We start from the raw sequence: 27,815 nt of genomic DNA on the forward strand, positions 1-27,815 counted from the left end.
TGAATGGCTCTTTGTTAGTTCCCCCTTCAGTTTGAGTGATAATTTCTTGTTTCTTGCTGGGGAATGTAACACGTGTGACATAAAACTGGATCATTTCACGAACACCACGACTTACATAGACTACTTATGCCTGTTCATAAATCCTACATGTTATCCATATGGAGCATAACACAGCATTATTAATGTGTGCGGTAAAATGTTACAGAAAGGGACTCCCATCTGTTCTGCTGACGGACCACAGTTAGTATGACAGTTTCTCTAATTGACCCCAAAGCCCAACCGAGGGAACAGGTCAACAGCACCAATACACCCCAGAGCCCACCTCAATACCTAGAGGATGGGGGGTACATATAAGATCTCACTAGGGCTTTTAGGGCCTTTCAGTGAGTGTCCACTCGGCAGCGTAGCCTAGTGGTTAGAGCGTTGGACTAGTAACCGGAAGGTTGCGAGTTCAAACCCCCGAGCTGACAAGGTACAAATCTGTTGTTCTGCCCCTGAACAGGCAGTTAACCCACTGTTCCTAGGCCGTCATTGTAAATAAGAATATGTTCTTAACTGACTTGCCTGGTTAAATAAAGGTAAAAAAATAAAAAATTATCATGCACTCACCACCAGAGAAGTCCATCCACCCATGCTCATGTTAGCATCAATAGGCATGTATTGGCTAATCTTTCTGATCGCCACTATAGCACAGGTGCGGTCGTAAATGTTCATGAACGTGTGAAGCACAAACCTAGATCTTTGGTTGGGTCTTTTACCCATTTATTAGGAGCAAAATACAGCAATTGTTCCATGCTAGTTACCGTAGCGCATATCATAGTTCCAAATGTGTTACATTTTTATTTATTTATTATGAAACAAAATTATTGTCACATACATAGGTGCAGTGAAATGTGTCAGCCATAGTATTATGGTGCCCCTGGAGCATATTAGGATGAAGTGCACTGCTCAAGGGCGCATCGACAAATGTTTTACCTTGGTAACCTTTCACTTACTGGTCCAACACTCTAATCGCCCTAAAAAAAAGTATATTGTCACATGCTCTTATGTAAAAATTTATAAAGAGTTCAGAACCGGCAGTGGACATGCTAAATGAATTATGCATCTTTACTATCTGGTTAACTGTGTGCCTATTAATGTGTCCAGTGACCCATGACCCAACATAGTGTGCCCTCTAGTGTACAAATTAAGTGGAACATTCAAACCCCCAACAAACTACAGACGCAACAACGAAATAAGTAAGCCCAAATCTCTCCTACAAGGCATACAGTTGAGGGATAAAATTAATTTTACAAATAATGCAAAATGCGGTGAATTTAATATAAACAAGTGTTCAATATTAAACGATAAACAGTCTTTCTCAACCCAATCCATGATATCTAGTCAAGTCTTCCATACACTCTCTGACAAATGAATTTGCACATTACATCATCAATCACTGGAGTAAGGATAGAATAGGGTGTGTTTATGGACTTTTATCATAAACTGAAACTGTATTTGTACAATAAAGCGTGTGAAAGCTAGTAAGGATGTGAACGGTAGTACCTTGTTTACAACCAAGTTACTGCTGCCATCTAGTGCTGAGAAGATGTGACAGCAACAGAGGCTAAAGCCATCACAGACCTCAAAGCAACACATTATCACAACGCAAGATGACCATGGCATAGAAGTCATGAGACGTTGATGAATGTGAACACCAGCACATCAAGAACATACTACTAGAGCATCTCTGATTCAAATAACTTTCAAACACCACTGGGGATGACGAAACTATTTATACTGAGATTCTGAGTCAATGCGGAGAATAATGGACCGGGAAATATTGGATGACAGTCTATATACAGAGAACTGGCCAAATGGAATTCCAGGAAGACATTGAATAAAGCAATCCAAACAATGACAGTGACACACCCAAGAGACTATTTGCATCTCCAAGTACAGCCCAGTAAATTAGTTCATTATAGAAAGCATGAGTCATACTCAGATTTGGAGATCTGACGTGATCAAGTTTTAGAATGTGACCAGGGGGTGTCAGTGAAAGGCTTTGTCATGCGGGTAAGAATGTACCCCCAAAATTGGACACATGTTCAATCCCAAATGTAGCCTACGCCATACTCAATCGGAGTATACAGTTGGGATTTGGATAAACCTGGGATTGGAATTCAGAATACTAATTCAATAGTTCCATCCTGAAGTGGCAGAACTCCATCCATCTGGTCAGCCTATCTGTAACCTCTGGGTGTATAGATGAAGACAATGAAGTTATCAGGTTTCAGGGCATACCATTTCATTTCCAGCCCAGTAATAAAGAGTAAATTAGGATTATAATCTGCAATTGAAAAAACACCCCTGTCCACTCAGTGCAAAAAAAAAAATGACAAGGCCTACCAACCTCATATAGTCCTAGGTTTTTAGAAGCATAAACAAACATGCTTTCGTGGTCCCGTTGGAATAGTGATTAACAACTGGAAACATGTGTTTTATAATCAATGCGGTAGCCTAATTTAGTGCCACTGCGCGTCCAAACATCTAAAAAATAAAAAGAGAGTGACTCCGGTGGGTCTTGGGTCGCAATCTGTTCTTTCTTTGAAGAGGGCGCCGTTTTCTCTGCAGAATTTCGCCATGCTGACGTTCTGTGGAGTCATGTGATGAAGCGCTGGTCCTTCCCAGGGTTCACTGAGCGCCGTTTGCCCCACCCCATCTATCTCATATACTGTTCCCGAAGAGAACATTTATACCTTCAAGAATTGCTTATACGCGTGTTTAATCATCTTCCACGACCAGTCCAGGAGGGAACTGTCTTCATAGTGGAATGTGTTAGTGCAACACTCGTCATATTTATGAATGTATATGCACATCTAAACTCTACCATTCGAGTTCAGAAGGAATATAAAACTGAGACTGACAGCGGGCTATACCTGCAAGGAACGGGACAATTCGAAGGATTTTCGTGTTTTCGTCATGTTAAGAAGAATCAGAACCCATTTAAGAATTTATTGGGGGCTATCTGAGCGCTATTAGGAGCCTTGCTGATGTGAGGAGGGATACAAATTTCGGCAACAAAAGAAAAGACAGCGAAGGGCCTTTGGATTGAGAAAAACCAGCAAGGAACAGCCATCACAGAAACGGGGGAAAATCACGAAAATTGAATTATTTTGGGGATCTAAACTGAACCGGACTCACCGTTTAGATCGAGGATCATATTGTGGATATAAAAATGAGTTCAATGAAGACGGAAGCAAGGGAAATATTACACATGTAGTTCGTTAAGTGTAAATATATATATATTTTTCCTCCAGTCTACAGTATCTGCGCGTAGAAAGGCCGCAGGAAATACGCCTTTTCCCAAAGAGATGTTTATTCTAACCCGTGTCAAAAAAGATCCGGGTCAAATTTTACAGTCGCGTTTTTGTGCTATGCCGATTTTCGGTCTCTGTCACAGGCAACAGTGAGACGTGAGACCCGTGCGGTTCGTGAGCTGAAAATAGGCTTTTTATCCTCTCCAATTGAATGTGAGCGAGGAAAAACCCTCAATCAACCTTTAAACCTGTGGATGGTCATCTATATCGGCATATAAAAGCTGTACGTGAAGAAGGAAAAAGCCTAATAGAATTGACCAAACTGAGAGGACGGCCTGGGTATCGTCATCAACAGTCTCCTGCCCTCTTTGACAGTAATATCAGTTGAAAAAGACGCATTATATACACACATACTTACAAACGCAATAGGACAACGTTTTAAAACAGACGTTAGTTCGACGTAACATTAAACCACAGCCTGTATACATGTCGTTAATATTCGTCTCAATTCCGTCGGTCAACCGAGAGATCTAGGTTTAGTTATTTTTCTTCTTCACCCTCCCCCGGACCCACTTTCTTGCGGGAAGATGGGTTGTTTGGGCAACAGTAAGACTGAAGATCAGCGAAATGAGGAGAAGGTACAAAGAGAAGCCAACAAAAAGATAGAGAAACAGCTTCAGAAGGACAAACAGCTATATAGAGCAACTCACAGGCTACTACTTTTAGGTAAATGTGAACGGAATCTGATGTGTTGCAGGCAAGGCCTCATTGGCGACATTGTTTCTAATCCTATATTTGATGTGATATAGGATTTAGTTTTCTCTGTAGGCCTTCCTGCTACACAACATAGTAATTGTACTTTTTCAATGTGACATGGTTGCTGGCATGATGTTTCAAGCTGACACGGGTTATCAAAAGATGCAGTTCGACTTGATCCTCGAACGAATAATTGAAGCCTACTCATTGCAACATTTAGTTTATTTTCTTCACATTTTGATACGTTTGTGTCGTAGGCCTGTGTGATTGTAACAGCTCCTGCCTAATCTATATGAAACATGGGTGTTGAGCCTCTGCATGTGGGTTGTGGGTGTGCTCAGAACAACTATCTGCTTGTACACGTTCAAATCCGTAGGCCTGTGTATTTCGAGGCGGGCCTGTGTGCGGAATAATGCAGCGCACTCTTTGAGCATTTCTACCGCTGACACTTCACTACTCATGGTACTGTAATGTGAAAACAGTCCAAATGTCCTCTCGAAAGGATATTCGATGAGAAAGTGCCTGAGACCTAGTGTGTTGAACGCTATGCCGGTATTTCCCTTGGAGAGGAAGTTGTGGTAGGTAACTAAAGTAAGCAGAACAGAACTCTCGTTTAACATTGACTTCTACATACTGCTTTATATAGCACTGTGCCCTTTGCACGTTTCTATGATATGACCATTTTTGTTGTTGTACGGTTGTCAAGTTTTCAGATGTCGGCCCCCATTTGTGAGTTTGAATTTTGTCAGACAGTGGAGATGAGACATATGACCCTTAACCAATCATGATACAGTTCTTACCATTTGATATCACTGCTATGGGGGGAAAAAATATTAGTCATAAATCTATTTGAAATTTAGAGCATAGTTGGCACCTTTTTTTATGCTTGATTCACACTATAGGGTCAAGCCGAGCTGTACTGGACTAGATGGTTATGCATCTACCACTGGGACTGTGCTGGTAAAGGACAGTGTTAAAAGACAATATCGGAGCCGGTACAGCTCAGGTCTGCCCCATAGGCGTTAGAGAGGATCTGTGATAAAGAACTCCCGTAGTTATTCTCACATGGGGAAAATTCACAAACCTAGACTTGCCAAGCTAAAAAATCTGTCAGACTTGATAGAGGTTTTACGCCTTTTACTTTGTGTTAGCGGTACACCCCTGGTTATCAGTGAAGCTGTTAATACTGTTGTATTATTAGATTTCAACAGGTTAATATTTCATACATTTATTGACATTTCTACTGTGTGTGTGGATTCACCAAACATCCCACTAATTTGAAGTTGTTTGCTTCAGACACGGGTGGAATCACGCTCAAAGGTAGAAGTCGACCCGAACCACATCAGTTTATCCAACTTAAATCCCGACCTTAACCGACTGGAGAATACAACTATGTCTGACCATAGACCAGAGGTTAAAGGGCAACTCTTTCTAACTCCTGGCCTCTGTTGCTGCTGTGTGAGACCTCAGTCAAGTGGCATAATAATCCGTTTCAATTACAACTGTTCTGATCATGTTTATTTCACAGATTTAATATGCTCGACTATTCCTTTTAACATGTCTCTCTTTACAACATTTTTTTTTTTTTTTGATGAATCACATTCCAAATGACCATCCTCGGTTGGCTGTCGGGATCGGGCATTGCGCTGTACTCTCTGAAATGTGTCTAACCACCGCTCTCGTTCTCTATCTCTTGTTTGCTCTTTCACTCTATACCTCTACACAGGGGCTGGTGAGTCAGGGAAGAGCACCATAGTGAAGCAGATGCGAATCCTCCATGTGAATGGCTTCAATGCAGAGTAAGTATCGTTTTCTTCTCCAGGCGACGCTCCTCAACTGCGAATAAAGATCCGGGCTTGAGACGGCCAGAGGGATTGGGGGAGAATCACGGAGGAACCCAGAGTGAAAACAGACATTCAAAACACCAACTTGACCCATGGGCATTTTTCATGTGTTGGTCTTTCAATACCTGAATTGTATAATACACACACTAGATGCACCTGTGCAAGAGCACGTGATGGGAGGGTAGTTACAGTTCCCTCAGTTTGAAGATTAGTGCTTCAATAGCCACTATTACTTACTGTCTAGGTGTCTCGTCCTTATGCTATTTTTAAAGTATTGACGGAAATATTAGATTGCGGTTCAAGAATTATCAGTCCGATTGCATGGAATTCCAAAAATGAAAAGCGAATGGAGAGACGAGAAGTCAAACTTCCTTTGGAACAAACTCTGTGGGGTTCAAGCCCTGGTTGGTGACTTGTGCTTTAAGACCCTAGTGCATTGGTTGGTAGAGGTCTAAGCCCAGGTGAGTAGGTTGGTTGGGGGTTTAGGCCTAAATGTGTAGATGGGTGAGGTTCTATGCCTTCTCAGAATCCCGTGTAAGTGCCTAATCAGAATATGATGGTCGCATTGAAAAGACAAAAGTCGCATTTCTTTTTGGTTCAGATCCGTCTGACCGCCTCGTTATCATTGTGTGTATATTTCTCCTCAGTCTGGATGCAATCAGGCTACCAAAAGTGCAAACAATGGGTGACATCATCAGCACTCCGCCCACAAGTGTCAAGAAAACTTGTTTTGGTAGTGAGAGGCACCGACTAGTGTGTGAGGAATGTGTTTGCTGGCTTCATGAATGCTAGCCAAATAGCTAATATTAGTTACACTAACCCCTTTGCAGTCCCTTGAGCTTTGCTAGCTGTCTTGCTGGTTAGCTAAAGATGTTAGCTACAGTAGTTGACTACTGCCATCAAGTAGTTATGTTATATTTCGCCTTTTCCACCGATTGCAGAATGGATACTGGCATTTGAATATAATGCTGGAAAATTAAATCCGGGCACAATGTGGACATGTTTAAATGTAGGTGAAGACACATGACGTGTTCGGAATTCTATGATCAGAACTCCATGATCAGAATACAAAAACTTCATTAACTGTCAAGTCTAGACACAGCCTCGGTGTGTTGGTTTGGGTTTTAGTCCCAGTTTGTGAGGTTAGGTTTGACTGTTCAGGCTCTGGTGTGGTGAGTGGCTTTGGTTAAATGAGCAAATCAGCACCTGAGGCACCCAGCATTGTATGACCCATCTCGTGACTCCATAACACTTACAAAAGCTGTGTGTGTGCGCGCTCAGATCATCGCTTGGTCACATCCTAGATCCAGGGTGTCAATCATACGGCCCGGGGTAGTTTGACTAAAACATTTGAATAATGATAAAGCATAATCAATATACTTTTAAATGACTAAAACCAAATTGAAACTGTGTAGAAATGATAATGGAGAAATGATAATGGACATACGTCATTATTACCGTTTATTGACTGTCCAGCTGCTAATAATCACCAAAACTAAAGCTAGACAATCGGAGTATCGAAAATTCCCAAAACAATTCATTTTGACGGCGAGGAAATTATAACCAATTTTCAGTGCGGCCCTCTGGACCTCGTTGAAGACCGATAGGTTTGACACCCCTGTCCTAGACATTTTGAAACATGAATTGATTAGTTGGATGTGTCTGTGTTAAGTTAGCTGTACCCTATATAACTTTAAACGTACGGGTTGTATTTCTATGGTATTTTGCAATGGATAAAAGGCAGGGCGGTGTGTCTGACCTCTTGAGCAACGTTTCCTCGTCAGTCCTGGGGGAAAGATGCTCTGCGAGGAATTCCTGGAGGTGTTTGGTGGATTCCTGGATGATGACGTTTTTTTTCATTCAGTAACTTTCATTGATACGGTTCTAGGCCCTAATAGCTTGATGGCTCATCCATTTGTGAAACACTGCACCAAATGTATTTCTTTTTATTTTGTCTTCTTTGGTACATTTCTTTGACAAAGATGGACACGGATGTATACACTAAACGCATGCTTTCTACTTCAAGTTATTGCCTATTCTCTCTCCACACGCACATATAAGCGAGCACATGCTACTTTGTCATAGCACGTGATTTTGAATGACCGTCGTGTAGAAAATGTAAACAAGGCCTTCTCGATCGAACCCTCTTGTTTATTGGGTTAGGGGGATGTCTGTGTGGCTGTTGCCTATTCTCTCGACTTTTCCCTCCCTTCTCTCACTCCCTTTCTATCCGTCGGTGTGTCTCTTTCACATTCCCTCTCTTACTCCTTGACTGCTGTTTTGTGTTTTTGATGTAAACTCAATATCAGTGGTAGTGCACAGTCTGTGATGGGTGCTGCTCAGCAAAACGGTTGTTTTACAATTTAGTCGTACATTTGAAGCAGTCTAGTAATGGGCCGTTGTTGCAGCTCGGATACCACTCTTACAATTGGGGTCGTGTTTGACTTCGGATCATTTGTATTTATCGTAGCAGGTGGAGTATTTTCATTGGAGTGCAATGTAGACACCGGGAGACTGTGACCTGCTTTTCGGTATATGAGTTTCGCGTAGTTGAAGACGTGTGTGTCAGTCATGAATAACGGCAGGTTCAGAAGGGATGATCGTGAGGTGTAGTGCATGTGCCAGATGTTTCTCTATAGACTATTATCCACGTACATTTTAGTTTTTGGTTTCGCTGTATCAACAATGTATGGCCAATTATATTGTAATTTACCACATGGAAGATTGAGCTTTGATGTGTTTGTGGGGGGGTTTTTTCGCAGGGAGAAGAAGCAGAAGATTCACGACATCAAGAATAATATTAAAGAAGCTATTGAGGTAAGTTTTCGGTTTGAAGCTTTCATATCACTGTGGGTAGGTAGAATAAATGCAATCTAAACCGCTAAGCATGAATCATCAATATTTTATCAATGATTATTGAATATAAGATACCCCAAGACAATCCTGTGTTGTCACCTCGATCTGTATTGATTGTGCGTGTGTGTGTGTGTGTGTGTGTGTGTGTGTGTGTGTGTGTGTGTGTGTGTGTGTGTGTGTGTGTGTGTGTGTGTGTGTGTGTGTGTGTGTGTGTGTGTGTGTGTGTGTGTGTGTGTGTGTGTGTGTGTGTGTGTGTGTGTGTGTGTGTGTGTGTGTCGCTCTTTAGACCATAGTAGCGGCTATGAGTACACTGACGCCTCCCGTTCAGCTCGCCAGTCCACACAACCAATACCGGATCGAATATGTCCTCAATTTAGTCAGTCAGAAGGACTATGAATTCACATCTGTGAGTATGACAATGTTTCTACCACCCACACACAGAACATTATAGATTGTCATGGTCTTTTCATGAATGTACAGTGTATACACGCCTGTGTGAGTAAGCACATTATTTTCTTGTGTGTACCGTGCATGTGCACACACGGTACCAGTCAAAAGTTTGGACACACCTACTCCTTCCAGGGTTTTCCTTTGTTTTTAATATTTTCTACATTGTAGAATAATAGTCAAGGCATCAAAACTATGAAATAACACACATGGAATCATGTAGTAACCAAAAAAAGTGTTAAATATATTTGAGATTCTTCAAAGTAGCCACCCTTTGCCTTGATGACAGCTTCGCACACTCTTGGCATTCTCTCAACCAGCTTCTCACACCTGGATTATGGAACATTTGCCCGTTTTATTATTTAAAACATTCTTCAAGCTCTGTCAAATTGATTTTGCTAGACAACCATTGTCAGGTATTTTTATTTTATTTTACCTTTATTTAACTAGGCAAGTCAGTTAAGAACAAATTCTTATTTTCAATGACGGCCTAGGAACAGAGGGTTAACTGCCTGTTCAGGGGCAGAACGACAGATTTGTACCTTGTCAGCAACCTTCCGGTTACTAGTCCAACGCTCTAACCACTAGGCTACCCTGCCGCCCGTCTTGCCATAGATCTTCAAGTATATTTAGAAACTGTAACTCGGCCACTCAGGAACGTTCACTGTCTTCTTGGTAAGCAACTCCAGTGTAGATTTGGCATTGTGTTTTAGGTTACTGTCCTGCTGACATGTAAATTAATCTCCCAGTGTCTGGTGGAAAGCAGACTGAACTAGGTTTTTGCCTGTGCTTGACTCAATTCCGTTTCTTTTTTTATCCTGAAAAAGTCCAGAATCCTTAATGATTACAAGCATACCCATAACATGATGCGGCCACCACTATGCTTGAAAATTGGGAGAGTGGTACTCGGTAATGAATTGGATTTGCCCCAAACATAACTGTGTTCAGGTCAAAAAGTGAATTGCTTTGCCACATGTTTAGCAGTATTACTTTAGTGCCTTGTTGCAAACAGGATGCATGTTTTGGAATATTTTTATTCTGTACAGGCTTCCTTCTTTTCACTCTGTCAATTAGTTTAGTATTGTGGAGTAACAATGTTCTTGATCCATCCTCAGTTTTCTCCAAACACAGCCACTATTGTAACTGTTTTAAAGTCACCATTGGCCTCATGGTGAAATCCCTGAGCAGTTTCCTTCCTCTCCGGCAACATTGTTAGGAAGGACGACTGTATCTTTGTAGTGACTGGGTGTATTGATACACCATCCAAAGTGCAATTAGTGACTTCATGCTTAAAGGGATATACAATGTCTGCTTTTTATTTTTTTTACCCATCTACCAATAGGCCTCTTTGTGAGGCATTGGAAAACCTCCCTGGTCTTTGTGGTTGAATCTGTGTTTGAAATTCACTGCTCGACTGAGGTTACCGTACAGATAATTAGATTTGTGTAAACATTTCGAAAAGCTTGACTCCACTTTGACATTATGGAGTATTGTGTGGAGGCTAGTAAACCATTTTAAAATTCTGGCTGTAACACAACAAAATGGCAGGGGGGGGGGGGGGGGGGTCGGTCTAGGGGTGTGAATACATTCTAAAGGCACTGTACATGCTGGTCATGTTCCCTTAGGAAGGCCCATCCAGCAGTCCCTGTTGCAGGTGCCAGCCTCATGGTACTGGTAGCTCTGGGATGTGGTACAGTACAGTAGTAATTAGCAGTTAGGGCCTCTATGGGATGCCTGTTAACTAATGGACTGCCCTGAGGGAAGGCCTGGAGGTCTCTGAGTACCACTGACACTGATTGCCTTTTAACGCCCCTAAATATCTCTCTGGGACCCACGTGTCATAGTCCCACTGGGACCCACACCTGAACAAACAGAGTGCTTTCTGGTAGGACTTCGCCGGAAGGGACGTAAGGACTCTGTAACAGTTAAGCAGGTAGCAGGGTTCTGCATAAGTCAAAAACATAGGCCATTGAATTGCATTTCTAATGGATTTCTTGATGCTTTGGGAAACTTAGTTACACGTTGTTCACAGGAACCTTGTAAATGTTTTTTTGATTGAATAGTGTGCGCCACGGTGAGTTTTACCGGCTTGCAGTGTTCGGTGGCGCACACTATTCAATCATAAAAACATTTACAAGGTTCCTGTGATCAACGTGTAACTAAGTTTCCCAAAGCATCGAGAAATCCATCGAAATTAAAACTACGGATTGGTTAATGCTTTGCATACATTTTGCTGTTGCTACGTGTTAATTTAGGTCCACGTACGAGTCTTCGGCTGATGCAAAGTGATCGGTTACAGTTGAGTGGTTGCATCCCTACCATTGCACCGTAGACGGTCATTGAAGATTGCTTTGTCTTTCTTCTGGGCCTAGCACACCTGCCATAACATCGCTCTCTGAGTTTGGGTGTGTAGGGCCACATGTGAAGGCGATGTGATTGTCTGCTGCCTTGCTCTGTGGTTTTTGGATCTCTGATTTCGAGTCCCCCCCCAACTCCCCTCCATCAGGCGTTAAGGTCAGACAGTGTATCTCTCCCTCCCTCCTCTCTGGCACCCCCCAGGGTGGAGATGAAACCGGTTCTACTGGTCACCTGATCTCAGAGTACACGTAGAAAAAAAGAAAGGATGAGGAAAAGGAGGCGGCCTTTCGATGTGGGTGTTTCTGGGGGTAGTTTGTACATTTATCTACTGTCCGGGCTATTCACTTCTAGTTCATTTCGTGTTTTAAGATGTCATCTTTGTTGTGGTATGGGCTTTATTTTCGGACAGCTGATTTCTCAGCTGATGATAATGGAAGTCTTATAGGTTGTGTGGACGCCAATAAAATGTCAGTTTTCTAAAATGCAAAGCTACCAGGCAATTCCTTTCCCATGTCTCTCGCTACATGAAGATACTGTGTCGACCATACAGGTGGAACGTTAGTGAGGAGATTCCCATTCAGCCACATATTGCACAAGGTTTTTGAGTAGCACGTGCTACGTTATAGATTGTCGTTTTAGAAACCAGGTAAAAGCAACCAGCCATGGAAACGGAGCCATGGCCTTCTGATAAACCTCAACTTGACAATTTGTCCCTTTGCTTCAAAATAAAATTATAGTTAAAGGAAGATCAAGCTCCCTGTGATAGGTTTTGTTGTTGCAAAAACAACATTTGTGTATTTGAAAAAGGCCATCTCAAAGGATGAAGTGGAAATGATTTTTAAAAATTAAAAATGTTTAAAAAAGGAAATATGGGTGAGGTTGGCAAAGATTTCCTTTCTTTTTCAGGCATTAGACCTGCCTAATTCTGACTTAAAACATCGTTTTTCTGTGTAATAGGCTAAATCACATAATCTGTTAACATCTGACTTCAGAGTGATCTATTCTTGCAATTTGTAGTCTGACATTCCAGATTTAGAAGTAAGTAGTTTGGATGTAGTGGACTACTCTTCCCAAAGTAACTTTAGTTAATGAAACTACTTTTTTAAAGGGTAGCCTTAGTGTAGCTTCTTCTTCCAGAGTGAAGTAATTGGCAGCATGGTAAACTGTATTTTCAGAGTAGCTTCCCGAACACTGCAAAGCCGGTGAGCGGAGGCAAACAATATAGCACTGAGTTGTGGCCCCAAAGGCTTCTGGTTTGGCTGCTGTAATGCAATAAGGAGTTAGCAGGGGAGTTATTTTTCTCTTAAGCGCATGACTGATGATAAAGGAGGACTCTGTTACTAAGACACATAATGAGTGCTCTTTCTTTATGGAGTGGATGCAGGGATTTCAGGGTAACCCAAAGCCAGACAAAAAAGTGGGACAAATATGCTGGGCAGCGAAAGCAAAATGTTATGTTTGTGTGTGTGTGTGTGTGTGTGTGTGTGTGGCCCAATTGTTCCACAATAGTCTAGTTGTCCAGAAGCCTTTATTTTATACAGGACACAGTTTCCTGTTTACCTTCAAGGTCCAAATGGACGAGGACGAAGGGAGATTTGAGACTATCTACCTTTCCATGTGCCTTTTTGGCCCTCAATGTTGATAAGCTATGTGGGCATTCCCACTTTATGCGAAAGATATCAAACAAGGATGTAACAGATTAGCCATTCGATATGAGTTGACTCCCCTGTTTACACCTGCACCACTTTTGTTTGCCGAGTCAAAGTAATGAAAAAGGTTTCATTCAATATTTATATGGGATTTTAACGTGATTATTTAGGGTTTAAGTCTGTGATACCTGTCAAAGATGACCCTCCTAAGCCTGTCGACCATACGCAATCTTAATTTCTCCTCGTTGAAGGAAATGTTGAAAAACATGCCTTGTTTTTAACTTTTAAGGCACAATCTGTCATTTCAAACGGCCTGACTAATGTCACTTGGTTTTTCCTATATTGAAGCTCCCCTTGGCCGTTACCCTCACTGGCCACAGAACCTGTTCTCCAGTCAATAAATGCCAGATCCCTAATAGGTGTGCTGCCCCATTGGAATGTAATTCTTCCCACCCCTATTTACCTATTCTACATGTACACACGCTCTAGCCAAGCACAAAGCACACAGCATGTGGTGTCAACAAAAGAGGCCGCACATCTCAGTGCCCTCAAACCACTGCATGGATGGACAGTGTCCTCTTTCTCGACCTGCTTTAATTCAATTGATCCCCCCCCTCTCTCTCTTCCTCTCACATACTATTTCTCCCTTTTATTTCTCCCTTTCAGGAGTTTTATGAGAATGCGAAGACTCTCTGGCAGGACGAGGGCGTGAGGGTGTGTTTTGAGAGATCCAATGAGTACCAGCTGATCGACTGTGCGCAGTAGTAAGTATGCCCTGCACCACATGCCGAGAGAGGACCAGCAGTCTTTAGTAGCTCCAGTGCCCTTATACAGGCCTGTGTTGTTGAACATAAACAGTCTAGGCCAAAGATTAGGGGCACGTATAGTATAGCACACTACCCAATCTGAAACGTATTCAATTTCATCAAAACTTTATTGTGCAAAGCAATTTCCTTGTGAGACTATTCTGGTTTTCTGTGACACCTGGCAACATAACGGACAAAGGGTCCTGCCTGAAAAAATGGCCCTTAAATTTCTTTGTGTTCCTATTGCTGTGGCTGAGGGTCTGTGTAAAAGGACCCAGGAAGTGCTGTGTGATAGCGAGCTCTGTCATGGAAGTTACCCTGCAGCTCCCCATCGCGTCTCAGTGCGCACACACCACAGTATGACATCCCCCGAGCTGTCTGCATCAACAATGCCACCACTCTCTGCCTATGTGTGTGTCTCTGCCTCTCTCCCTAGTACTCTCTCACTCCACGCGCTCCCTCGTACTCGCTTGCGCGTTCTCACACACTTTCTTTTCCTCTCCTTCATGCTTTCTCTCTCAACTGTTGTGTGGCTCCGTCTCCGCATCTGTGATGTAGGATATTTGCAGCGACAGGGACCAAAAATGGCAGGTTCTGAGTCATAAGGGGTAAGCAGAGATTTCACCAGCGGTTGGATAGGTGGTGGGGGGGGGGGGGTAGTACACCACTTAACCACAGTGACTGGCGCCTCAGAGTTAAATCTGTTATGGTGGTGTTAGGGATGCACGGCCCGATGTCTAGTTCAACGCCGATGTGCAAAACCGATGTCAAAGCATTACGTAGGCACATGACGTAATGACGCCACGACACATACTGCACTACGCGTGCAACACAGCGTTCCTAACCAGGCCCATAACGTCTGCCGGGTGGATCTGTTTTGACGTTTCAAAGGAAGATCACAGAAAGGCCATATGCAACGTTTGTGCCGCTATTATTTCCAGAGGGGAGAAAGTCAAATCTTTCAATACCAGAAACCTAATTACTCATTTGAACGTGCATCACCCCCAGACGTTAAGGCGGCTACTTGGAACAAAAGCAGAGAAAGACCGAAGTGCACACTTCCAACAACTAAAGTGGAGCAGTAGTTTTGAACGAGTAAGGACATTTCATCGGGACAACTCAAAAGGCGAAATCCATTAATGGCAAAATAATGGTATATATTCCCCTTGACAATCAACTGTTCTCTGTCGTGGATGATGTTGGCTTTTGCTGACTGGTGGAGCACTTCGAGACCCGGTGCACACTACCAAGTAGGTGGTATTTTTCAGGTGTTGCCCTACTGGAGTTACACAGTATTCTACTTGCAATGGGTGTCACTGCTATTAGCTTCACGACTGATATTTGGACCAGCGATGTCAGCCCCCTGAGCATGCTGAGTCTGACAGCACAGTGGGTGGACGAGGATTTCGTACTGAGGAAAGCCGTATTGCATGCTCAATAATGTGCTGGTTCTCATACCGCTGCTGCCATTTCAATGGCATTTGAGAACATGTTTGAAACATGAAGACACTCCTAGCTCCATTCAAACAACTGACTGGAGAAAGAAGTTTGACTGCGTCTGCAGCAGACGTGATACCCTCTGTCATGGCATTGAAACACCTGCTCAACAAAACTGCCAACAGACCGTGAGGTTAACTTGTTCACAGCCTCTAGTAGAGTACTTTTACAAGTGATTCGGTGGCATTCTCTCTGAGCCTCTTTACTGTGTCTCCGCCATGCTTGATGCTAGGTAACAAGGACCGCTACTTCCATGCTCAATGCTAGGTTCAAGGACCGCTACTTCGATGCAGACAAGAAACAGGGTTAACGTGAAATGTTAGACACAGCTGGACGAGATGGAATCGGACACAATGACAGTGCGCACCGACGAAGAGGACCCACAACAGAAGAGGCCACAGACAGAGCTGAAACTTCACTGCTTGACATGTACGATGAAATCCTCTTTGGGAATGGAACGACTGAACAAATGAACAACGAAACGGCACAGCAAGTGAAAGAAATAGGTTTTGATGAGGTTTTACTGGTAATGGGGACATGCGTAACTGCACACACACTGAACAAAAATATATTTTTGCTGCGTGTTTCAACTATTTAACTGTACTAGAATGCTTGAAAGGCCGCTCAAATGTTTTATATAGTTATTTTTGGCAAGAAAAATATCGATATCGGACAAAAATGTCATCAGTGCATCCCTCGTGGAGTTTGATTTTGAGCTGATTGTATAAAAAAATATGTGCCCATGCTTGAAGAAACAGTGCTGTGTATTTGATTGTGTTACTTAACAGTCTAGGACAACCCCTTCAGGTGGTTCAGATGGTCCAGTCCAGTTTTGGCCCCTCCCTCTCCCCCATTCACTCTCTCACTACCTCACACTCCTGCTCTTTCTTTCACTCACTTTCCTGCTTCCTCTCTCCCAGTCCCTCTTTCTCTCACTCGCCGCCCCCCCCTGTTCTCTTCCCTTTTCTTTCTCTCCCTGGCTACTCTAGTCACACAAGATTTTGAGCTGATAGTCTATTTATAGAGCCTGTGGTTCTGTCTCTATGGCAACTGTGCTGGAGGCCAGGGAGCTATTTTAGAATCTGCTCTGTAATGTCACTACTTTCTGTTTGTCTTTTGGGTTCAGGCCGGTGGGCCAGGTCAAGTTTGTGAGTGTGAACCTTTGTGGAAGGAGAGTTTACAGCTTTTACAACATTTATTCTATAACGAGCAGGAAAGGAAAAGAGCGTTAATCTTCTGGAGTCTGCATAGTTATCTCTGGCCATCTTTGTTGCCATAACAAAGAATGGTTAAATGTGCACGTACACACACACAATCTCTCTGTGTTTGTCCTAGTTAGAGCTAGGTGATATGGCCTAAAAATCAGATCACTTTTTTATGGGTGATCCACAATACATATCTAGATTTAAAATATTTTCTCTAAGCGTTGTTGTCCAATTTTAAAGGTCAAATACACTGCATTTCAAACAGTCAGCGATAATCTATTGAATTCAGAGTGAAGTTATAAGCCTCCCACAACTACAAGACCCACTAATGTAATTAGTTTATCAAAATTGTTTAATTAACCTGTTTTTTTTTTTTGCAATCATCACTGATCTGGCTTTCAAGTCTGTATATGAAAATGTCCTTTTTGGTATACATTTAACTAGAACCATGCATAATACACATTCACTAGTAATGAATCACTTTTTGTAGCAGGTATCTGGCTATAGAAAATTAAAACAAGTCTCATCGACAATCTCTCAAGCCCCCGAGCTAGTGATCAGCCAGCTAATCTTTATTTAAAGTTTAGCCAATTTGGATATATGTGCTCGCGAACAAGGTTGAAGAGTTGAAGTATGAACACACAATTGTTATGAACATTATGAATGCCTGTCCACTTTGTTCAGATGTTGAAATCAATTGGCCTACCTTATTTCTCAAAGAGAAGGAGTTGTCAATTCCTTGTATAATTGTGTTTTATGCTTATTGCATATTTATAAAAAGACTAGACAGCTAGTATACAAGTATTTGACTAAAATACTTATAGCAGTGCACCAATGCCGCACGCGACAAACTGCGCATTCATTTTTCCAGAATCAATGTTCATTGATACTCTCGTTTTAGTAGTGTCTGCTCTGTGCGCAATTTGAGTAGTTGAGACATAAAACGGGTGTAGTTTGAAAAGTTGAGTTATCCTCGATTACGGTAAAATAATGTCTGAATGTGTTTTGGTGTCTATATAACCGATTCTGTTGGACCAAACCTGAAATGCAAAAATAGCCCGTTGAAACCGGAAGACGCTTGTCAGAGAGGAATACCTGATCTCTTAAACTTGATGGCGTGAGAGGCAAAGGGAGGGAGGGACTTGGTGTGTGTAAACCATAGAGGAAGAGGCGACGCGAGAGGTTTCATTCTCGCACAAAGTCTTAGATAAGGCAAATCATTTTCTATGAGCTTATTTTGGACATAAGTTTGTCGCCTCTGACTTTCGGACTCCCATTGTTAGGGTGGAGACGTGCATCTCGTCATATTAAGATCTCTGGTGTAAATGGGAAGGTGCACAGAGGAGCGAAGGAGACGAGACCAAAATATATGACATGAGTACAAGCGGACAAGCGCTAAAAACTAACAATCTCGATTTTTGCCATACAGGCATTTGGATTGTCACGCAAAAACATACATTTAAAATGAATTTGTTATATCGCCTAGTTCTAGCCCTCTAGGTTCTTAGGTCTCTCCCAGTGAGTGCCGACTCATTCCTGCCATGGCTCACCTGTAGTTAGGCCTGCCCCATTCCATCCCACCATGTCACATTCCTGGTTATCCAGAGGCTCGGCATTCCTCTGTGTTAAGTAGGCCTGTGAGACCAAGCCAGCATTTTGTCTGTCACACCCTGTTTGTGACGTTCAGTTGTATTAGCCACTCTCTATAGGGACTGTTTAAACCCAAGTGAAATATCAGTTGTTAACGTATGCATTGGAATGGGACATTCGTTTCAAAGTCGGTATGACTACAGGTCTGGAACCATTGCCGTTCCTATAATCTGTAAGTGTCTCTACAAATGTATGCTAGCGTTTCTCTCCACCCCCCTGGTTCCTGACCTGGACCAACACTGGTCCCTAGGATGTTAATAACTGGCTGCTCAGTTAGCTGACACTGATTTGAATCAGCTTTCAAGTTCACTAACGGACAACAATATTTTATGTATGTGTAGTTAAATAATTCTACATATATTCCTAATTTACTCTTTCTGCAAGTGCTGGATTTTCACCCACAGCGGCGAAATCCACCATTCACTGTGATCCTACCTCCAACACAGATGTCCACAGACTAACCCATCTTTCTCAGTATAGTGCCATTTTGCTACTTCCTTTTACAAATACATCCCTCCATTTTACTGGTGATGTCTTACGAGGGTCCTGAACCTCCCTATTTCTCAAATGTTATACTGATATTGCCCTAAAATAAATACTTTATCTAAGAGTATAATAATAATATTTCCCATTTGACTGGTCACGGTTTTTCAGATCCCCTAACAGTACAGTTTTCAAATCCATCTGAATCCTGATATTATAACATAACAACCATTCCTGGACCTGAGTCCAAAAGCGAGCCACCGATGAGTAATACCAGAAAAGATGCTCTATTGATTCTGTTTCCTCGTGGCACAAGGCTAACTTTTCAATGCCCCATATATTGACCTTTCTTTTTGTGGCAAGTATTTTATGTAATAGCTTAAATTAAAACAAATGGATTCATTGCTGAGTTTTACTTATCAGAAAACAAACCAGATGCCAAGGTATTGGGACATAAAAACCTGTTCCCAAGCGACTTTAATTTTACATACAGCCTCTGTGGGGCGGAAGGGTAGCCTAGTGGTTAGAGCGTTGGACTAGTAACCGGAAGGTTGCAAGTTCAAACCCCCGAGCTGACAAGGTACAAATCTGTCGTTCTGCCCCTGAACAGGCAGTTAACCCACTGTTCCTAAGCCGTCATTGAAAATAAGAATTTGTTCTTAACTGACTTGCCTAGTTAAATAAAGGTAAAATAAAAGAATTGCTGTCTCAACTCTTACTTCGCAAGTCCTAGTTTATCTAAAATGGCCTCCAAAGAGGAAGGTGTGATGGCTTACTGCAGGTTAGTCTCTCTCTAGCACAAAGATAGTTGGAGAAACACACAGGTCTATATAATGCTATTGAACTCAGTGGTTTCTACCTGTCCCCACACAGAAAAGCTTCCCCTAAGGCTCACTCACTGCCCCTGCTAACTGTTGATGGGAATTCCGCCATTTTGTCATGTTCATCCTTCTGAATCTCTGTTTCTTTCTTCTCAGCTTTCTAGACAAGATTGATATTGTGAAGCAGAGTGACTACACTCCCACTGATCAGGTGAGTTCCCGTGGTCTCAATGCCGCCATTACCAGAGACCCTGGGATACATCTCAAATCTAACTTTATTTGTCAAATGTGCCAAATACAATCGGTGTAGACCTTACCGTGAAATGCTTACTTACAAGCCCTTAACCATCAATGCAGTTCAAGAAATAGTTAAGAAAATATTTACTAAATAAACGAAAGTAAAAAATAAAAATAAATAAAAAAGTAACACAATAAAAAAAGAATAACGAGGCTATATACAGGGGGTACCGGTACCGAGTCAATGTGCAGGTTATATGAGGCAATTTGTAGGTAGGGGTAAAGTGACTATGCATAGATAATAAACAGCGAGTAGCAACAGTGTAAAAATAAAGGGAGGGGGTGTCAATGTTAATAGTCTGGGTGGCCATTTGATTAATTGTTCAGCAGTCTTATGGCTTGGGGGTAGAAGTTGTTAATGAGCCTTTTGGACTTAGACTTGGCACTCCGGTACAGCTTGCCATGCGGTAGCAGAGAGAACAGTATGACCTGGGTTACTGGAGTCGTTGACAATTTTTTTTCGCCTTCCTCTGACACCGTCTAGTATATAGGTCCTGGATGGCAGGAAGCTTGGCTCCAGTGATGTACTGGGCCGTATGCACTACCCTCTGTAGTGCCTTACGGTCAGATGCGGAGCAGTTGCCATACCGGTCAGGGTGTTCTCGATGGTGCAGCTGTAGAACTTTTTGATCTGGGGACCCATGCCAAATCTTCTCAGTCTCCTGAGGGGGAAAAGGTGTTGTCCTGCCCTCCTCATGACTGTCTTGGTGTGTTTGGACCATAATAGTTTGTTGGTGGACACCAAGGAACTTGAAACTCTCGACCCACTCCACTACAGCCCTGTCGATGTTAACGGGGGCCTGTTCGGCCCGCCTTTTCCTGTAGTCAACGAACAGCTCCCTTGTCTTGCTCACATTGAGGGAGAGGTTGATGTCCTAGCACAACACTGCCAGGTCTCTGACCACCTCCCTATCGAATTTCTCATCGTTGTCATGGTGATCAGGCCTACCACTGTGTCGTCATCAAACTTAATGATGGTGTTAGTCGTGCTTGGCCACGCAGTCGTGGGTGAACACTGAGTACAGGAGGGGACAAAAAATGTTTTTAATTTTTAATTTCTCCTTTATTTAACCAGGTAGGCTAGTTGAGAACAAGTTCTCATTTGCAACTGCGACCTGGCCAAGATAAAGCATAGCAATTCGACACATACAACAACACAGAGTTACTCATGGAATAAACAAAACATAGTGAATAATACAGTAGAACAAATGAAAGCAAGTCTATGTACAGTGAGTGCAAATGAGGTAAGATACGGGAGTTAAGGCAATAAATAGGCCATGGTGGTGAAGTAATTATAATATAGCAATTAAACACTCGAATGGTAGATGTGCAGAAGATGAATGTGCAAGTAGAGATACTTGGGTGGGAAGGAGCAAGATAAATAAATAAAAACTGTATGGGGATGAGTTAGGTAGGTAGATTGGCTGTTTACAGATGGGCTATGTACAGGTGCAGTGATCTGTGAGCTGCTCTGACAGCTGGTGCTTAAAGCTAGTGAGGGAGATATGAGTCTCCAGCTTCAGAGAATTTTGCAGTTCGTTCCCATCATTGGCAGCAGAGAACTGGAAGGAAAGACAACCAAAGGAGGAATTGGCTTTGGGGATGACCAGTGAGATATACCTGCTGGAGCGCGTGCTACGGGTTGGTGCTGCTATGGTGACTAGTGAGCTGAGATATGGCGAGGCATTACCTAGCAGAGACTTGTCGATAACCTGTAGCCAGTGGGTTTGGCGATGAGTATGAAGCAAGGCCAACTAACGAGAGTGAACAGGTCGCAACGGTCGGTAGTGTATGGGACTTTGGTGACAAAACGGTTGGCACTGTGATAGGCTGCACCCAGTTTGTTGAGTAGAGTGTTGGAAGCTCCAACTAACGAGAGCGAACAGGTCGCAACGGTGGGTAGTGTTTTCGACTTTGGTGACAAAACGTTTGGCACTGTGATAGGCTGCATCCAGTTTGTTGAGTAGAGTGTTGGAAGCTCCAACTAACGAGAGCGAACAGGTCGCAACGGTGGGTAGTGTTTTCGACTTTGGTGACGAAACGGTTGGCACTGTGATAGACTGCATCCAGTTTGTTGAGTAGAGTGTTGGAAGCTAGCCGGTGTAGTAGGATTACATTTTAGTCCTGTATTGACGCTTTGCCTGTTTGATGGTTCATCTGAGGCTATAGCGAGATTTCCTATAAGCGTCCGGATTAGTGTCCCGCAGATGTTGCCTGTAATCCATGGCTTCTGGTTGGAATATGTATGTACGGTCACTGTGGGGACGATGTCGTCGACGCAATTATTGATGAAGCAAGTGACTGAGGTGGTACATTCCTCAATGCCATTAGATGAACCCCAGAACATAGTCCAGTCTGTGCTAGCAAAACAGTCCTGTAGCATAGCATCCGTGTCATCTGACCACTTCCGTATTGAGCGAGTCACTGGTACTTCCTCCAGGAATCAGGAGGATAGAATTATGGTCAGATTTGCCAACTGGAGGGAGAGTGAGAGCATTGTATGCGTCTCTGTGTGGAGTAACGGTGGTTTAGAGGGATTTTTTAATAATTATTTTCTCTCTCTCTGGTGTCACATGACATGTTGGTAGAAATGAGGTTAAACGGATTTAAGTTTGCCTACATTAAAGTCCCCGGCCACTAGGAGTGCCGCTTCTGGATGAGCATTTTCTTGTTAGCTCGTTGAGTGCGGTCTTTGTGCCAGCATCGGTTTGTTGTGGTAAATGAACGGCTACGAGTAATATAGATGAGAACTCTCTTGGTAGATTGTGTGAACAACAGCTTATCATGAGGTACTCAGGTGAGCAATACCTTGAGACTTCTTTGATATTAGACATCACGCACCGGCAGTTATTGACAAATAGACACACACACCCGTCCTTCATCTTACCAGACGTAGCTGCTCTGTCCTGCCGATGCACGGAAAACCCAGACACCTCTATATTATCCGTATCATCGTTCAGCCACGACTCAGTGAAACATAAGATATTAGTTTTTAATGTCTCGTTGGTAGGATAGTCTTGATCGTAGATTACCCAGTTCCCCCCCAATGATTGCACGTTGGCCAATAGTACGCATGGTAGTGGCAGTTTACCCACTCTCCGAAGAACTCTCACAAGTCACCCCGACCCTTGTATTTCCGTCTTTTCTTCATGGGAATGATGGGAATTTAGGCCTGGTTTCAGGAAAGCAGTATGTCCTTAACGTATGACTCATTAAATAACACAATTTCGTCCTGTTTTGAGGTGAGTAATCGCTGTTCTGTCCAGATTTTATTTTCTGTCATAAGAGACGGTAGCAGCAACATTGTATACAAAATAAGTTAAAACAATGCGGGGAAAAAACAACAAAATAGCACAGTTGGTTAGGAGCCTGTAGAAATGACAGCCATCCCCTACGGCGCCATTATAATTACACCCTATTCCCTGTATAGTGCACTACTTTTGGCCAGAGACATGCCTACTGTACTCTATCATCAACTTTTCATAATATTGATTGATATTGATAAATATAAAGCAGATGAATGACTCCAGTCTGTCTTTTGTCATCTCTCAGGACCTACTGAGATGCCGAGTGCTCACCTCTGGGATCTTTGAAACCAGATTTCAGGTGGACAAAGTAAATTTCCAGTGAGTATAACCCAGGGTTATCATCGCATTCGGTTATTAGTACAATGCTCAAAGAGAAATCTCCAACCCGGCCCTGCAGACGTTTACGAGTCCATACAGTGCAGCGAACATGTGATTCATCACTACGCCACAAGGTGGTAGTGTGTGGCATTTGTCTCACTTTGCCATTTCTTCAACAGCATGTTTGATGTTGGTGGGCAAAGGGATGAACGTCGGAAATGGATCCAGTGCTTTAATGGTAACATTTGTTTTTCCATTTGATCTGGCCAACCCAATAGAGAGTAACTCACAATTTGGATCTCATTTTATAGATCATTTTTAGTTTAGAAGGGTCTTATTCTGTATTCTCGTTCCTCTAAAGGCTTCCCGTATTTTCCTACCATCGCTTTTCTGCTATAACTGTGTGTTTCGATCTTAGGCTTAAACCCGAAGTGCCTTTTGACTGTGTCATTGATTGCCGTTTACAAAACCAGTTTGCCTGTGCCCTTCCTCCCTCTGTCTTCCCCACTAGATGTAACAGCCATTATTTTTGTGGTGGCCAGTAGCAGCTACAACATGGTGATCCGGGAGGACAATCAGACCAACCGTTTACAGGAGGCTCTCAATCTATTCAAGAACATTTGGAACAACAGGTGACGCACAAATGCACGCACACACCAGTGGCGGTCGGTGCCGTTCAGAGTGCTTTTCTTTTCTATTACAGCATATTGGATGACTGTCAGTCATTCATATTCCATTCACCCAGCTCAGGTTTAGGCTACTACATGATTTTCCCTATACCCATCATGAGGTTGCAGCAACCTAGCCTACAAAATGAAAGTTTATAACGTAGGTGCACAGGTTGAGAGACAAATCGGAGTAATCAGGGCGGTCAGACAGTGAGTGACACATTCAGTAACGCCTCGCATACCGTTGCCTGCATCTGACTAATTTGGGGGTTAATCATTAGTCCACTTAAACCAGAGCTTCTGTTGGACAAAAGTCAGGTAGGTCCCTCCTAGGACTGTGGTGGTCATGAGATTTTGAAAGCTGGGTTATTGTCATGCAAAAGAATTGCCAGTCTCACGGTAATTGACTGTTAGTGAACGTAAACACGTTTTGGTTGTGGAAGAGCCGAAAAAGTAGGGAACTTGTCTGTTGTTCTCGCTTCTACACGCTCTCCTCTCACCCTTTACCCTTCGCTTGTGGACTTCATGTTTTTCTATTTCAGCTTTACAATCATTTTAAAGATCTTCTGATTTCATATCTTCAGTTTGTATTGGAAAGAGAAGGGATGGTAGTGAAGAGTGGCGCAGCGGTCCTAAGGCAATGCATCACGGTGCAAGAGGCATCACTACAGTCCTTGGTTCGAATCCAGTCTGTATCACATCCGGCTGTGATTGGGAGTCCCATAGGGCGGCGTACAATTGGTCCAGCGTCGTCCGGGTTTGGCCTGGGGTAGGCCGTCATTGTAAATAACAATTTGTTCTTAACTGACTTGCCTAGTTAAATAAAGGTTACCTTTTCAAATAATAAATAAATTAAAAAAGGAGATATATAATCAGGATTTTCTTTGGTAGTCTTTAGGTAGAGAAATCTAGCTTGCTCAGCCAGCCATTGGCTAGGACAGAAGGCCTCTGCCATACAACTGTATTAGAGCAGAATTTTGGAGTGACAGTGGAATTAAACAATCATATTTTGACTTGCAATGGGTGGGCCCGTAAAAAGAGAACAAATAAACAGATATTTCACCGGCATCTGTTTGGCGTTTCCACTCACTACCAAATATGGTAGTGAGAGGAAGCCCAATGGCTGGCAGTGGGAGAAGATGGAACGAGATGGATTTTGGCCAACATTCTGGACATTGTCATCGATTTTATTTTTAAAATCTCAATACAGTTTTCTGTTCCCAAACTAGAATCTGTTATGAACAGATTGCAAAAGTTAAAAGTTTGTTTTTTTAAAGTGTTTAGGAGTGCAATGTGAATTGAGTTATTGCACATGGGCACGTCACAGAATAGGCGTTCCCTTAACAGGAAATATGAAAATGCATACTAGAACACGCCAATATGATCTCGCTAGCTCCTGCTTGGCTCGGTTTGCCCACTGACTCATTTTGTTCCAATTAGACCACAGCCTGTCGTTCCCATCTTGTTTTAGTTACAACATCTTTGATGTCACTACTAAGAGCACAAGAGAAAGTCATCAGTGGCGCAAGCAGTAGTTTCCCATGCTATAAAAGCCTATTTATGCTTGATCTGAAAATGTGGTCGGAGGCTTCGTATGGAGGGTGTGATTCAATTTCAGAGCCTCCGGAGGCACGTAGAGGCAAAATCAAGCTCCATACCGCATCGCCATCGCACACATTTTGTAACAATGTGGAGTGCTCCGCATTGACATGATTGGTTGACTGTAGGTGGGGGGCGGTACGTTCTGTACAAACATAAAGCCCTGACGTCTGTGGAGGCTGCATGATCGCAGTAAATGCCACTTCAGATATCGGATTGACCATGCAGAGCCTTTTACACTAGTAACGTTAGCTAGCTTGTGTTGCAGTAATGAGACGATGGTGGCTGCAGCAGCTGTTTTCAACTTTAAGGTGGGATGTTGTTGCTAATTTGTTAGCATCCTCTTTTAAGAAACAGAAATAAGTTTGAAAGGTAATGTTATTTTGCAGTTTGATGCAACGTATTGGAAGATTTTTGGTTCCTCTGAAGGCCTAGGTCCTATAGTCACGGTTCTCCACTGTATTAATGTTATAGTCGACAAACTAGAACTAAGGCGTTAGTATACTCAATCCAATCCATGTGTACAATCACACAGTAGTGTACAGCAAGCAGTTTAGTAGTCACAACGGTTAGTAAAAAGGTTAGTAAAAACGACAGCTTACCTTGACTTGAAGGAGTTGCAGTGTTGGATAGTCTTAGCCAGCTAGCTAACATAAATACAGTGGGGAGAACAAGTATTTGATACACTGCCGATTTTGCAGGCTTTCCTACTTACAAAGCATGTAGAGGTCTGTAATTTTTGTCATAGGTACACTTCAACTGTGAGAGACGGGATCTAAAACAAAAATCCAGATTTTGTATGATTTTTAAGTAATTAATTTGCATTTTATTGCATGACATAAGTATTTGACACATCAGAAAAGCAGAATGTAATATTTGGTACAGAAACCTTTGTTTGCAATTACAGAGATCATACGTTTCCTGTAGTTCTTGACCAGGTTTGCACACACTGCAGCAGGGATTTTGGCCCACTCCTCCATACAGACCTTCTCCAGATCCTTCAGGTTTTTGGGGCTGTCGCTGGGCAAAACAGACTTTCAGCTCCCTCCAACGATTTTATATTTGGTTCAAGTCTGGAGACTGGCTAGGCCACTCCAGGACCTTGAGATGCTTCTTACGGAGCCACTCCTTAGTTGCCCTGGCTGTGTGTTTCGGGTCGTTGTCATGCTGGAAGACCCAACCACGACCCATCTCCAATGCTCTTACTGAGGGAAGGAGGTTGTTGGCCAAGATCTCGTGATACATGGCCCCATCCATCGTCCCCTTTGCAGAAAAGCATCCCCAAAGATTGATGTTTCCACCTCCATGCTTCACGGTTGGGATGGTGTTCTTGGGGTTGTACTCATCCTTCCTCCAAACACGGCGAGTGGAGTTTAGACCAAAAAGCATTTTTTTTTGGCTCATCCGACCACATGACCTTCTCCCATTCCTCCTCTGGATCATCCAGATGGTCATTGGCAAACTTCAGACAGGCCTGGACATGCACTGGCTTGAACAGGGGGACCTTGCGTGCGCTGCAGGACGGCGTAGTGTGTTACTAATGATTTTCTTTGAGACTGTGGTCCCAGCTCTCTTCAGGTCATTGACCAGGTCTTGCTGTGTAGTTCTGGGCTGATCCCTCACCTTCCTTATGATCATTGATGCCCCACGAGGTGAGATCTTGCATGGAGCCCCAGACCGAGGGTGATTGGCCGTCATCTTGAACTTCTTCTATTTTCTAATAATTGCGCCAACAGTTGTTGCCTTCTCACCAAGCTGCTTGCCTATTGTCCTGTAGCCCATCCCAGCCTTGTGCGGGTCTACAATTTTACCCCTGATGTCCTTACACAGCTCTTTGGTCTTGGCCATTGTGGAGAGGTTGGAGTCTGTTTGATTGAGTGTGTGGACAGGTGTCTTTTATACAGGTAACGAGTTCAAACAGGTGCAGTTAATACAGGTAATGAGTGGAGAACAG

The 27,815-nt window shown here is 42.9% G+C and overlaps 1 protein-coding gene across 2 annotated transcripts in view; it reads left to right on the forward strand.

Annotated features, from left to right (window-relative positions):
* Positions 1 to 2,666: 2,666 nt before the first annotated feature.
* Positions 2,667 to 27,815, forward strand: part of LOC124031747 (guanine nucleotide-binding protein G(s) subunit alpha) — a 29,049-nt gene continuing 3,900 nt past the window's right edge. Inside the window, exons 1-9 of one of the 2 annotated variants that reach the window (XM_046343369.1) lie at positions 2,667 to 4,025; positions 5,782 to 5,854; positions 8,662 to 8,716; positions 9,042 to 9,161; positions 13,876 to 13,973; positions 19,828 to 19,882; positions 23,521 to 23,594; positions 23,774 to 23,832; positions 24,106 to 24,226. In XM_046343369.1, coding sequence (XP_046199325.1) covers positions 3,887 to 4,025; positions 5,782 to 5,854; positions 8,662 to 8,716; positions 9,042 to 9,161; positions 13,876 to 13,973; positions 19,828 to 19,882; positions 23,521 to 23,594; positions 23,774 to 23,832; positions 24,106 to 24,226 — 794 coding nt within the window. In that variant the 5' untranslated portion in view covers positions 2,667 to 3,886. Of the gene's footprint in view, positions 4,026 to 5,781; positions 5,855 to 8,661; positions 8,717 to 9,041; positions 9,162 to 13,875; positions 13,974 to 14,807; positions 15,266 to 19,827; positions 19,883 to 23,520; positions 23,595 to 23,773; positions 23,833 to 24,105; positions 24,227 to 27,815 lie in introns of those variants that run through there. The other variant, XM_046343370.1, reaches the window with a different exon arrangement.

Source organism: Oncorhynchus gorbuscha, linkage group LG03 (assembly GCF_021184085.1).
Source record: "Oncorhynchus gorbuscha isolate QuinsamMale2020 ecotype Even-year linkage group LG03, OgorEven_v1.0, whole genome shotgun sequence".
NCBI classification, from domain to species: domain Eukaryota; kingdom Metazoa; phylum Chordata; class Actinopteri; order Salmoniformes; family Salmonidae; genus Oncorhynchus; species Oncorhynchus gorbuscha.